General features: G+C 40.7%; 1 protein-coding gene across 1 annotated transcript; it reads right to left on the bottom strand.

Annotated features, from left to right (window-relative positions):
- Positions 1-3,196: 3,196 nt before the first annotated feature.
- Positions 3,197-12,582, bottom strand: MESD (mesoderm development LRP chaperone). Its single transcript, XM_081290103.1, has 3 exons — positions 12,270-12,582; positions 5,744-5,976; positions 3,197-4,377 (listed from the first exon to the last, which is right to left on the bottom strand). Exons 1-3 carry the CDS (start codon positions 12,474-12,476, stop codon positions 4,119-4,121), a joined length of 699 nt encoding a protein of 232 aa, XP_081146229.1. The 5' UTR covers positions 12,477-12,582; the 3' UTR covers positions 3,197-4,118.
- Between the last annotated feature and the right edge of the window lie 1,572 nt (positions 12,583-14,154).

Raw genomic sequence — 14,154 nt, 5'->3', positions numbered from 1 at the left:
TAGCCAAGCATTTTGGAACTAGAAAGCAACAACAAAAGAATATAGGATACATATATAAATAAATAGTATCTTGTGGCAAAAATACATAAATCAAAGTCATTTTTTAATTATAGAACAAAAACTTGAATTACAAAAAAAAAACTAGCTCAAAGATGAGACAAAAATTAAATGGGATTTGGAAAAAAAATCATTTCAGAGTTAAGTAAACAAATTGGTACCCAAAATACCAACACAAAACTAAAACTAACAATAGAAAATACATCTTTTCAAACTAATGAGAAAGAAAAAAAATAGTTGAATCAATTAGAACTGATCTATCATGTTCTGGGAGGATTAAAAGAAAAATAATTCAGAAAAATTGACATAAAGGCAATTCCTAACAAAATTACTGAATTTTAAGAAAGCAGAGAAATTTCCAGAATCTGATAGAAAGAGGAAAGACAAGGGTGGCCTCAGACCTCTCCAATGGAACAGTGTCTGAAGTGCTGGCGAAAAAAGCAAAACCCAGAAATGTGAAACTCTCCACATTGTTCTTCAAAGAATAAAGATGGACATAATGGTTACAGAAGGAGACAAGATATAGACCTCATCAGTGTACAAGTAACACTGTTAAACAAAAACCAGGGAGACAGGAGGAAGTTCATGAGTTCCTTCACCTTGACTAGTAGTTAATATATATATTAACAATATTTAACATAGTTAATATATATAAGTAATATATATTTAATATATATATTAAAGAAAAAGACATCTGACATTATAAAGGAAACTATCAAATATATTAAACACTACAGTATAAATATCAAAAACCAGACGGCCTGAGGATGAAGAAAGGTGGAAGGATATGTACACTGTAACAAATTGTCATGTTCCTGGTTGTTATTCTAAAGATATCATCCAAATGTATTCTATCAATAGATACTACAACATGAAGAGGAAGACAACTTGTTAAAAACATGACGGTTTTGCTATGTGCAGTGGTGCACGCCTGCATCCCAGCAACTCTGGCAGCTAAGGCAGGAGGACTGCAAGTTTGAGATCAGCTTTGGCAACTTAGCAAGACCTTATCTCAAAATAAAAAAGGGCAGAGATGTAGCTCAGTGGCAGAGCACTCCTGGGTTCAATCCCCAGTACCCCACTTCCATAAAAAGCAACTTTCTTTGTTCTTCAGTCTGCAGACTGGTTAAAGCTTTGCAGGACAGTTCATCTTGCTCCCCTGGGTGTTAACTGGGGAAGACTGGGGCTTAAAATATTGAAATCTCACTCATGTCTGGTGCTTACACTGGAAAGACTCACACAGCTGGGGCTGAAACAGGTGGCTCCAGGGTATAGACCTGTGAACTCGGAATGGCGCCTCTCCAGTATGGTGGCTAGAGAATAGACAAAACATGGTTTTTAAATTTATAAAATTGTTTAGATGTGATGTCCAGAGCTGGCAAGGGCAGATCTATTGCTGGTGAGACTATATTGACAAAACCACTTGGGAAAGCAATTTGGCAACATATACCCAAAATGCTAAAATTTTGTTTGGTTTGATTATTCCACTGTTAGGAATTTACTTTTCAGATATAAACAAAAGTTCACAAAAATGTTCATCACATATCAGGAGCAGTGGCACACATCTGTAATTCCAGATACTCAGGAGGCTGAGACAGGACAATCTCGTTCAAAAATAGGGCTGGGGATGTGGCTTGGTGGTTGAATGCCCAAGTCCAATTCCCTGTACTTAAAAAAAAAAAAAAAGTTCACCACAGTATTAACTATACTAGCCAGACACTGAAAATCTGAGTGTCCCTCAGCAGGAACTATGCAGGTGAGTGGTGATCACACCTCACTAACACCCTGCTTACTTGAGCCACTACAGACTATGCCTTGAACTACTAAAATGCCTTATTCCCATTGGTGCCTCTTCTAATCAGTTCTGTGCACTCAGTACAAACTGCATAAAATCCTTCAGGGCATTTCAAATTCCTATAGGACACTGTATGCCCTACTCCTCAAGCCCAATCCTGCACTGTGCCCCAGCCTCTGATGTTTCTGAAGTCCCCTTTTCTGCTACTTCTGGACACAAGGCAGATTCTTCTGCCTATTTTCCTCTTTTCTTCCTCCTGCCCTCAGCAGGGCCTCTCTGACCATCCCAACAAAGTAAAATGTGCCCATCTTGCTCTTAGCACTCTTTTACTTCATACTTCCAGCAGTTACCATTTTACTTTGTCTATTATTAATATTTGTTTTAATCTAGCAAATCACTGAGTTCCATGATAGCAGGGGCTATGCCTACCCTGTCTTTGGCACCTAGTATTGCCTAGCGTATGACATGCTTAATAAACCCTGGCAGAAGTGGCTTTTGTACACAGCATGGGAAGCAGTGGAATACAGCTGTACATTCTGATTGAAAGGCTTCCATGTGGAGGGCAGTGTGAAGCCTCTGTTCACCCTTGTTCAATTAAAATAATTGTCTTATCAACATATGGACCATTATGGCTACATATTATAAAAATCTAACAAACTGTCCTAAGTAAAAACAGAAAAAAACAAAACAAAACAAAACAAAAAAACTAGGGAAAGGGATTGTTTCAGACCTGGCTGGAGTTAGAAACTTAGATAATAGGGTATGTGTCCACCTCTGCAGGATGACTATGCTGACTCCATACTCAAATATCAAGAGGGCTGCAGCTGCTCCAGTCTCACATCTTAACTTCAAATGAGTGAAAAACAAATTTTCCTGAGGGTACTCAAGCAAACTCGATTGGGATTAACTCTGACTGGGACTAATGCCAAGGCCTAGATCACACAGGTTTGGGGAAAGCGGCAGGGGGAATGACCTGGAGGTTAAGTGACTGCAGGACAACTGTGTCTCCACCACTGAGAACTAAGAAGGCAGAAGGTGTGGTTCATTAGAGGGAAATGTGAGCAGTTACCAAAACAAGTGTAAACAGATGTTATAAGGCCAAAACACACACACATACACATACAAGCTGGGAAACATACTTTTTCTTTTTGGAAACAAATTAACAGTAGCTCCACTAGGGACAAGTTACTGGCAGCAGGGTTAGAGATATACTTTGCACTTTGTACCAATCTTTAACAGTGACATTTCTAAGGATGTATATGTACTAGTTTAAATTCCTTAAAATCACAATTGAGGCTTTTCCCCCCAAAGAATTTTAGTTCTTAAAAATGATATCTGTATATAAATATTCTAACTCTTCTTTCAAGTAGGCTTCAACATATGAATGGCAAAATAGCTAGACATGAACAGTAGCACATCAACTACAAATTTAGGCACTTTATCAAAGAAAAATGTTTAGAAATACTGTCAATGAGGTCGAGTCTTCTGCCACACCCTGTAAAGGACTTGGCTGGTCCTAACTCATACACACATAACTGTCAGCAGAACACGAGCCCTCTACACCAGCCTCATTCTTCTGTAGCTAAGAAAACAGAACAGATTCCCCTTACTTTACAACCACAAAAAAACCTGACAGATTGCAAGAGTTCTTTTCAACTGCTGAGAGCAACCCAGTCAAAGAAAGATAACTACTTAGGATTTCCAAGTGGCATTGTTTCTGTTCTCTGCATTTCCTGCGTGGATTGGGTTCCTAGTTGTATGTCTAGAACTGGCTATCTGGCTCCCACAGCACGTTCTGCCTTTGCTGCAATGAAAATAATGACTGCAGCATGAACAGTTTGATTCAACTAAGTATTTTCATGACTTGTCTGATTTGAACCTGCCATCTTCTGGCTGATAGAAAATCAGAAGCATGGACACATCAGGTCACCGGATCAGAGCAGATGCAATGAAAGGGTATGGCACCTTTGGAGTCAATGATGCCCCAGCTTTATGTGAGAAAAAGCAACAAGGTCAAGTTTCCACAGAAAGTGATTTTACAGTAAACATAAATCTGTCAGTGTCCACAATCATTAGAAAAACTTTGTCCTTATACTGGAAGCCTTTAGAATAGTAATTCTTATACTGACCACACACTGATCAAGTGGCAGACCCTTTTTAGAAGAAATAAGGATGTCATTCAATATGCAGTTCCCCGCACCCAGTCTTGCCCATGACATGGCAAGGTCTCCGTGTCTTATCAGCTCCTTAGAATGCAGGTGCTCCATTAAAGGTCTTCTCGTTTGTTTCCAGCTCGATTGCCTTCCTTGGAAGCCCGAGGTTTTGGATCTCCTTCCTTTTTCTTTTTACCCTTTTCTTGTTTTGTCTTATTTTTCTCTTTGCTTCCTCCTCCTTTGCCAGGGTATACCTGTCCCTCCAGAGTGACATCAGCACATCTGTCTTGACTGACCAAAAAGTCCTTGATCTCCCAGGCATAGCTCCCATCACGAAGCATGAAGATAGCACGGTCTGATCCCACGATGAACCTGACAGAGATGTGATCAGACAATTAGCATGTACTAGCAAAGTATTAATGGGTTAGAGTGATTAAGTGGCACTTGACAAAGAGAAAAGCTCTCTTCATGTACCACATGAATACAGAACCTGAAACATTTAATGTCTGAAGATAGCAGTTTGCTGAACTATTAAATATTCTGCTTAGATACAAACAGCAGACACTGGGCACTCCTTTGAGGCGTGAGTAGATGCTCCTGTTATGAAAGCATTAAGGAAAGCTCCCTAGTGGCACAGGGTGCTGCAGGAGTAGGGGTGGGGCAAGGAGGAAGCATCCATTGGCATTTGTTTTATATTCTGAAGTGTCACTTTCATTTCTGTTTAATGTTCTGAAGTGTCCAGTTGTAGTTTGTTTGGAAAAAGCTTCTGTTGATAAAGAATAAAAACCATTGGCTTAGAGCATGTCATAAGAAGCCCTGAAGGGCCCGAGAAGACACTCAGAAAGTAGACAGAGATCCTAACCCATAGTTTAATAGTAAGCAGCCCAGCTCATCCACACTGGATAGGATCCGAGGAGCAAAGAGGAACAGAATGAAGTCTGGGAGGCCTACTAGCATGGCTGGTGGGCACAGTCTCTCTTTTTTAGAGGGACTACCCCACAGCTACTTTTACCACTCTACAGAGACCCTTGCTCTAGGTGTCTATTCAAGCTAACAAAAGCATTCTGCTGGCCTTCATACTCTCTAAGTACTCCTTCAATTCTTTCTCATCACTTTCATGGCCCCAAATTTCAAAACTGTTATTGAAGGAGAAAAATGCAGATTCTTTTTTTTTTTTAGAGAATTTATTTATTTATTTTTACATCTTTATTTGTATGTGGTGCTGAGGATCGAACCCAGGCCACACGCATACCAGGCAAGTGCGCTACCCCTTGAGCCACACATCCCCAGCCCAGATTCTTTATATTTTAGAACCATACCAGGTAATAAAAATAAATAGGTTCCTTCACATTAAATTAGCTATCTATTAGCAACCTGGTGCAAGGTCTATGAACATATCTACACACAAATCTCTCTCCATTGAGGAGAGATTTCCAGAAGAAGTAAACTGTGAAGCTTGCTTGACTGTCTCCTCAAGAGGCTAAACCATACAACTTTTTAAATCAGATGACATAAAAGCTAAAGATTCAATGATAAACAAAACTTAAAGATTAAGTGTGATAGCAAACAAAGAAACTTACTGACTAACTAATAATGAATTTTTTTAATTCAAAATAAATCCTGGAGAGGAAAGGTGTAAGTCCCTTGGGAAGAATGCCAAGAGTGATACCCTGCTAAAGCCCCAGAAAATGCCCTAGCACAGCCTGAGATTTTTTTCCACAGGTTGTTGGTGCTTTACCTCTGGACGTCGTAGTTGGCATTGAACAGACTGCCCTGCCACAGGCTGGTGATCTCCTCTGTCTCCTTTTCAGTGGGGTTCCCTGATACAGTGACAAACATCATCAGAGTCTTCCCTTTTTTCGTCATCTTTAATATACTTTCTGGCTTGCCAGGGTCTATCTGTGAGAAGTCGACAGGTGCTGAGGGTCGCTTGTGCTCTGGGAGATCTCCTTCTTCTATGTCATCATCTTTCTAGCAGGATGGGGAGAAGCATCAAATCTGTTATCAGAAACTTGCTTTTCAACTGGCACGGCACACATATCTACATATGATGTCAAGAGCAGCCATACAACCTGAAATCTCATTATTTTCCTTTTTACTTGGCTTATGAGCAAAGTTGAAGTTTCAGGTGGTACTTATTACCCATCACTCTAAGTTACCACTCACAGAGAGCCCCCATGTGATGAGTTTCCATAGCTTGTTTACCCTCAAAGAATCTACATAATACAGTAGGTCATAAAAATGGCCAATTCCTGGAAGGTTGTACAATGCAATACTACCCAGCAATGAAGAACAAATACTGATATACACAACAAATCTCAAATATACTAAGTGACAGAAGGCAAATACAAAATAAGATATACTATACGATACCATTTATTTAAAATTCAGGAACAGGCAAAACTAACCTAATGCAGGGTGAAAGAAATTGGAACAGTGAATGCCTCTGGAAGGGGGACAGGAGGTGACTTTGATTGAGAGGACCAGGAGGAAACTTTCTGGAGTAAGGGAAATGTTCTATATTTTGACAGGGTATGGATTATCTAGATGTATCCTTTATTCAAACTCATACTGTATACTTAAAATCTGCATTTCACTGTACACATTCAATTCTAGCTAGATCGGTTATTTGCAGTGAATTTGCAATTCTAGGTTGTTTGCAATTCTAGGCTTGAACAAAGTTATAAACATACTGATGGTAATGAAGCTAGATTCCTCACTTTGGAAAGAAAGTAAAATATAGAAGGAGGAAGAATGTACCTTGTGGTATTAGGCTGGAAAGAGAGGAAGAGAAGAAATTCGTGGCTTTTAATAGATTGACAGGTAGATGGATAAGTACGTGGATAAAAATATTTAAAAGAAGTAGGATTCCTTAGAGAAAAGGCTAATTACAGGAAGGAAAATAGAAGAGAAGCCTAGAATATCTTCCTGCATCAGAAAGCAAGAAAGTGTTCCACTAATTATAGAATGTCAAAATGACAGACACCAACCTAAAGCAGCCCTCATGGGCCAAATATAGAAGAATGTGAACATCAAAAATAAATAGTAACAATTTGTAACTTCCCAAATAAGATCCATTAAATACATACTAATATAAAGAAAAGTATGTACCAACAGTACATATGCCAACTACTAAACAGAATATAAATGTATGTACCAACAGTACAATGCCAACTACTAAACAGAATATAGATCAAAAGAAAAATAAAAAAATACTTAAAAGAAGCAGGAAGCAGGTTCCTTGAACCAAGGATGCAGCTTCCTTGAAGAAAAGGCTAATACCAGTAACAAGAGAAATGAAGTACTGATTGGTATACTGGTGGTATAATATGGATGAACCCTGAAAATATGCTGAGTGAAAAAAGCTAGACACAAAGACTATACATCCTATGATTCCATTTGCAGGAAATGTCTAGAACAGAACAAACCTTTTAGAACAGAAAGATTAGTTAGTGATCGCCTAGGGGTAGCTGAGAACCTGGGGGACTGGGAGAAAACCACAGAGGAGTGACTGAGGCTTTCCTTTTTGAGGGAAGGAAAATGTTCTAAAATTGACTGTGGGGATGATTGCACATCTCTGAATATAATAAAACCAATGAAATGGTGAGGTGTGTATGCCTGTGAAGTGCATCTCAATAATTTTTAGTGGTTACCTAAAAATCCAACCTAACATGAAACAAAAGCCCTTATCACTCTTACTTGGTCCTCTGAACAACTCTCTGAGGGATCAAGGCTGAAGACGATGGTTCACAACATATTACTGTAACATTTTAGTAATAAGTGAGAATGAAAGAATTCCAGTACTTAAAAGTGAGCTACATCAGATCTGGGATCTTGGTTCAGCTCCACACAGTCAGTTGTGTGACCCGGGGTGAGGTTACTTATCCTTCTAGGCCTATTTCCTTATCAATAAAAGGAAAAGCAGAACCAGACAACTTATGATCCTCAGCAGTGTGAGCACACACAGTATCCCAACCTTCTCAACTATGCCACCCTCTGAACTAATCCTTTCTTCCTTATTTTGCTTTGATGGTGTCACTGACGGTGATCTGAAGACAGAGCATAGGCCAAGCTGTCAGAGGGGTCTGGGTTCAGCTTCCTGTTCCAGCACTTAAGCTGTGTGGCCTTGGGCATACTGCTTAGCCCATAAGAAAATAACTTTCCTCACCTGTAAGGGAAAGTGGGTGGTAATAACATCCTAAGGTTTGTTTGGGGGATTTAATGACAAATGCAACCAGTACAGGCTGCTATTACACTGCTCATTAGTGCCCTGGTAATGTGCCCTCCAAGCAGTCACCCTGTGGAAATCACACTTTCAAAATCAGAGAGTTCCTTGTTGCCAAAACCCCAGGCTGTTTCAGTCTTCATTCTGTCCTCTTTTCATAACATCTTTTACAGCCTCCTTAAAACTCCCCTAGACTTCAAGTTGATTCAAGATCCTACAATATTTGTATTTTTAACTAACTCAGCTGGTCACAAGCAGCATTTCACTTTTAATGAAAATATAATTAATTAATCATAAATCTAGAGGATACGGAATGGGTAAGGATTGCTTCAAGAAATTTTAATTTAAAAAAATTAATTTTGTGTTTTGGTTATAGAAAAAAAAATTGAAAAACAGCATCTTAGATATAGGCAACTGTCCAGTTCCTTTCTGGTTGATGCACTCCCAGTTTATCTTGGGGTCATCTGTTCTCATTGCTTTCTCTATGCTAATAGCAATCCAACCCTTACCCACAGGCAGGGCTGAGACCTGCAGACCAAGTTAGGCACTCCCCTGACCACAGTCCCCATCTTGCCTCCAGGCCATCTCCAATTTTCAACTGGCCTCACCAATGTTCCATTGCTGTTTGTCAAAGTCAATAGCTACAAAGCTGAACTCTGCAAATCCTTTTCTTCCTCTCATGTTCCTGAAAACAAAAACTACCATGTCCAGAATAGCTACTATGTTTCAGGTACTTTAACATATATTATCTCCAACCTTGGGGACAATCTACAAGTTTTCTGCTGAATGTAGTAGAAGGAAGAGGATAAACACACTAGAGGAGACAACCTGAAGTGCAAATCCACAATTCTGGCTCAAATCTCACCATACACCTCCATTTATCTGAGTATAAGATGAAATAACCATAATTATTTTTTCTATATCAATTGGGACTCATCATTAATTCTAACACAACGGAAAGGGTTCTCACCTTTTCCCCAAATACCTGAGACACAAGCCTCACTGAAACAGATTCTCACATGAGTGGGAAAGAAGTGGGGGTATAGATTTACAGCCTCCTTAAAACTCATCCATCACCACTTGGGGATGGATGAATCACTTTCTACAAAAAAGCACCCAGAGACGGATATGCTCTTCCACAGAAAAATAACTGCCACTGGGAAAGGGCACTCACATTTGTAGGGTCTACATACATTAGCTCATTTAATCATCATTACACTCTGCAAAGTAGGACATTGTCTGGCTTTACAGAGATGGCAAATGACGGTTACAAAGCTACCACCAGTAAAGCTGGGTTCAAAACCTGTCATTTTACTAACACTGAACTGTTACCTTCCAGAGATCACAGTCAATAGACTCCTATTACAAGCATAAAATATCCCACATCCTGCCTCCTTCTATGCCATTCCTGCAGTTTCTAGTTTAATTCAGGTCTTCTTCATTATCTTCCATTTACACTTCTGTTCACCAATGTGTATGGCAGTACAGTAAAATGGTTCATTGAACCAGCTTTCAAGTCCAGTGACAAGTTTAAAAATTGGACAGCTTGCTGTGTGGACTTGGGCAAACTAATTAACTTCTACGTGCTTCAATGTTATTACCCAGAAAATAAAAATACTTTCTCATAAATGTGGTAAGAGAATTAAATGAGATGAAGTGTTTGTATCAGCCTTCATATTTTCTCCCTGTTCTTGCTTCTTGAACTTCCATGACCTAATACTATTCCTAAAGTTTAGCCCTGATGATGACACTTCAAAAACCTTCAACAGCTAGAACATTCACTCCAGGGTATATTCCAAAAGTGCCTAAGAGTACAACTAAGGCAATGCAGTAACTTGGGCAAATACTTATTAGGTATCACAGCAAAAAATGAAAAGCAATGGGCTGGGGTTGTGGCTCAGTGGTAGGGCAATACCCTCGCATGCCTGAACTGGGTTCAATCCTAGCACCACATTAAAAAAATTTTTGATAAAAATGAAGAGCAAAAAATATACCTTATGATTCAGTTAAAAATTATATGTGTGTATTGTAGGGACACTCAAGAATTAACATGTTATGGATGATTAAGTATAAACATCCCAATATTTTATTTATTTTTTTTTTGGGGGGTGGGGTACCAGGGATTGAACTCAGGGACACTCAATCACTAAGCCAAATCCCCAGCCCTATTTTGCATTTTATTTAGAGACAGGGTCTCACTGAGTTACTTAGTGCCTCACTTTTGCTGAGGCTGGCTTTGAACTCTCGAACCTCCTGCCTCAGCCTCCAGAGCTGCTGGGATTATAGGCATGTACCATAAACATTCCAATATTTTAACATTTGAGTAATACAACTTTTCATACTCAGTAGATCCACATATTTTCTTCTAAATAAAGTACAAGCCCTGTAGCATTTGAGACCTTTTATGACCTGCTTCCTACCAATTCCTACTTACCTTTCTGCCCTTACCACTTAATACTTTGCTTTAGATATGGTCTGCTCTAACTAACACAAGTTAACTAGTATAGCTAATATTGAGAGGGTCTGTACAATTCCAAATTCACAAGTGGAATAAACCCAAGCAAGCAGTCGAACTCCAGAGCTTAGGCTGTTTTTCTTTACATGATTTTGCCTAATTCTTACATCTCATCTTCAGCTCCTGTTGCTGTTGGAAATGACCTTCCCCCACACTTTCCTTAGCCTGCCTAAAATGGGATCACCCCCACAATTTCCTAGGCCTATCTAAAATACCATTTCCTCCATGAGGACCTCTAAATTAGTGCAGCACTTTCTTTTTATAGCATTCAGTCATATTTACATTGTGGTTATTTTTGTTATCTACTGTTCCTGATGGGTCCTTTGCTCATCTCTGCAGCACCTCCACAACTAGCTCAGAATCTGCATACTTCCACAGCAGGATTTCTCATGAGATGATGTTCTCACTTTGGCAGTTCAAAAGGCTTTATCTGTTAGAATCCAAAAGAGACAAGAAGATTGCAAGGGAAAGGAGAAGAGAAAATTTCCTTTTCATCAGGGTATGACACACTGAAGTCTACCCCAATCTTTCCATCAGCTGCAAATATAAAAACAAAAGGCTGCTTTCTTCCAGTCAAATGCATCAGGTGGTGTTTTAAACTCATGTCTGAAAGTATTTACCCTCTCCCCACAACACATTACCTTTACAAAGAATCTTAGGAGCCTTCAGTAAAACCTCCTAATTTTGCAATGAAGGAAACTGCGGTCCAAAAAGGAGACTTGACCTGCCCAAGATTACACGTAGAACATAACCCAAGTTTTCGACTCCACTCTCTCAGCTCTGAAAATCGAGTAGGGCAATACAACCACTTTTGGAAAGGAAAAAAGCGATTTTTTTTTTTGTCACCGTGCGCGCTTATTCACACTCCGTGTAACTGCACAGTCCAGTGCATCCAAGTAACAAATAAACTCACTCTCAAGAAACCAGTCTTTGCTCCTTTAAACAAAGATGAGTTCCACATTTGCGAGCCATTGGTTTTTGCTACTTCCCCCCCACACACCAATAAAATAAATCCCACAAAATTACAAAATTCCCCAAATGGGCAGTCAGAAATTCTACTGACTTAGAAGACAGAATAACTATCAGAGCTGAAATAGCCTGATTGAAAATATCCATCTCCACAAGCCCCTTAATCCCACCCGCTCACCCAGTGGAGGATGGAGGAAATATTCTTCAGGGGTACAGTGAAAAAGAGTCTCCCCATTAGCGGAGTTCACTGACCACAGCACCAACGCAGAGGCCACTATAGTGGGCAGAGAAGGGGAAAGTACGGCTAAGTACTGAGTGACTTGTGACTGTGGCCAAGTGGTCAGGTCTTCGGGACAAGAGGCCTGGGGCGGGGGTCGCAAGCTGCGAGGAAGAGAGGCTAAGGGAGTCAGGGTGGCATGAATGGGTCAGCAAAGACTCGTGGCGCAGGAGAAGTAGGGGTCAGAGGAAGCCGAGACGGGGCAGGCGGGGAAGACAGGGTAGGTGGATGGGAGCAGACCCGGGACCGAAAAGAACCGGGCTGTGCACGCCGCGGACCTCCCACTGCTCCAGAAGACGCGCCATGTCCGCATCGTTGTAATCTCGAATGTCCTTCTTCTTCCGCGGAGGAGGAGTAGCATCGCCAGGCGTCCCGGCCCGGCTCTCGGCAGCGCAGGATCCCGGAGGAGGAAGCAGCAACAACAGTAGCAGATCAGAGACGCAGAACAGGAACAAGGCCGCACGCCACCAACCGGAGGACGCCATCTTGGCCGCGCAGCGCAGCGCCGCGAAGCACAGCCGGCCCGCGCCCTATCTCGTCACCCACATGACCACGCCCCCGCACCGGCTCCGCCCGCAGACCCTCCCAGGCGCCCAGGTCCCGACCTCTTTAGGGTCCTGGTGTCCTGGCCCCGCCCCTGGCGTACCCTGAGCTGGGGCCGTCCCGCACTCGCCTCAGGCCCAGGCCCCGCCCCCGAGAACCTACGCCTCCGTTGCTCCGCCTCAAGGCCCTCACTAGCCTACCGCGCCCCGCCCCGTCCCAATTCCTGCAGCCCCACCTCCGGAAGCCCCGCCCAGAAACGGCGGCCCCGCCCTCAGCTCCTCCTCCCCTTGATCGGCCTGAGGGTCGCACCCTGGCTGGGATTTTTTATTTTCGGTCAGAGAGCCAAAAAGTTTCCTCAGGGCCTCTAGGAACTGCCATAAAGCTTCCCGCTTCCAGAAGGCCTCAGTTTTCGCCTGTGAAGTGAGTTGGAGCTGGAAGTTCTGGGAGCTGCCCCAGGCTCTAGTAAAGCCCATCTTGGGGTGTCAGAAGGTTACCCTCAGTCTCCTGAGATTTCCTCTGACAGCCAGTTAAGTTAGTGAAGTTAGGCCAACTTTTTTCAGCGGGTCATAAATAGGGTCATTGCTCTGTTGCTCATTTCAGATGATTCAGTACAACCAGCTTTCAATATTACTATCATCTCCCAAGCTCGAAAAAGGCTTTTTAATCATTCATTTTCATTTGTTTAAAATAGTCCAGTTTGTCTTCTGATTCAGCTTAATACTGTGACTGTAATAAATTTTAAGGCTGAATTGTGCTAATTTTTATTTCTTTCTTTAAGAGATTTTGGTCAGAGATACTTTAAAATTCCGCAAGTTTTAAATTGCTTATTATGGATTTCTTTTAAAATTTTAATTACACAAGAGTATATGAAAGTAGTGTAGTTGTTTAATGTTGAGAAATTAGACTGGAAATATAGCTCAGTGATAAAGGTTTACCTGTCCATTCCATCTTCACCACCACCAAAAAAAAAAAAAAACGAACTTTATACAAAGTTTAAATACTGACCCCACGATTCTACTGCACACCAACCAATTATCTTTTGCCACATAATACATTTTTCTAATACAAATATCAAAGTATCTCCAGCATTTTGTTGCATTTATGTGTGTTTATGGCAGCATAGTGTATGAATTTTTAAGCATATTGGGCTCAAGTGTTTTCCACCTAAAATTATGGCATGAAGAAATTTTGATTCTTTAGATGCCTGCATAGTATTCTTCAGCATTGTTATAGCAATAGTTTATTTCCTAATCATGGGCATTTATTGTCTTCTTTTTTTTTTTTCCTTTTTTGCTATTACAACACCATTTTTTAAAAAAAGTGGCAATAGTCTTTTCTTCATGCTTTGTATGGCTAAAAATAAAGGATACATATAACTAATTTTGAAAAACATTTAGATAAGATAAAAGGCTTTGTTGTAATTCTTTCTGTACTGGGGGGGACTGGTAAATTCAAGAGTATTCTACAACTGAGCTATATCCCCAGTCCATTTTATTTATTATTATTTTTAGTTGTAGATGGGCACAATACCTTTATTTTTTATTTATTTATGTTTATGTGGTGCTGAGGATCGAACCCAGTGTCTCACATGTGCCAGACAAGTGCTCTACCACTGAACTA

This window comes from Spermophilus citellus (genome assembly GCF_964194105.1).
Source record: "Spermophilus citellus genome assembly, chromosome: 4".
In the NCBI taxonomy this organism is placed as follows: domain Eukaryota; kingdom Metazoa; phylum Chordata; class Mammalia; order Rodentia; family Sciuridae; genus Spermophilus; species Spermophilus citellus.
The sequence above is the reverse complement of the archived record's forward strand: the minus strand, read 5'-3'. Positions and strand labels throughout refer to the sequence as shown.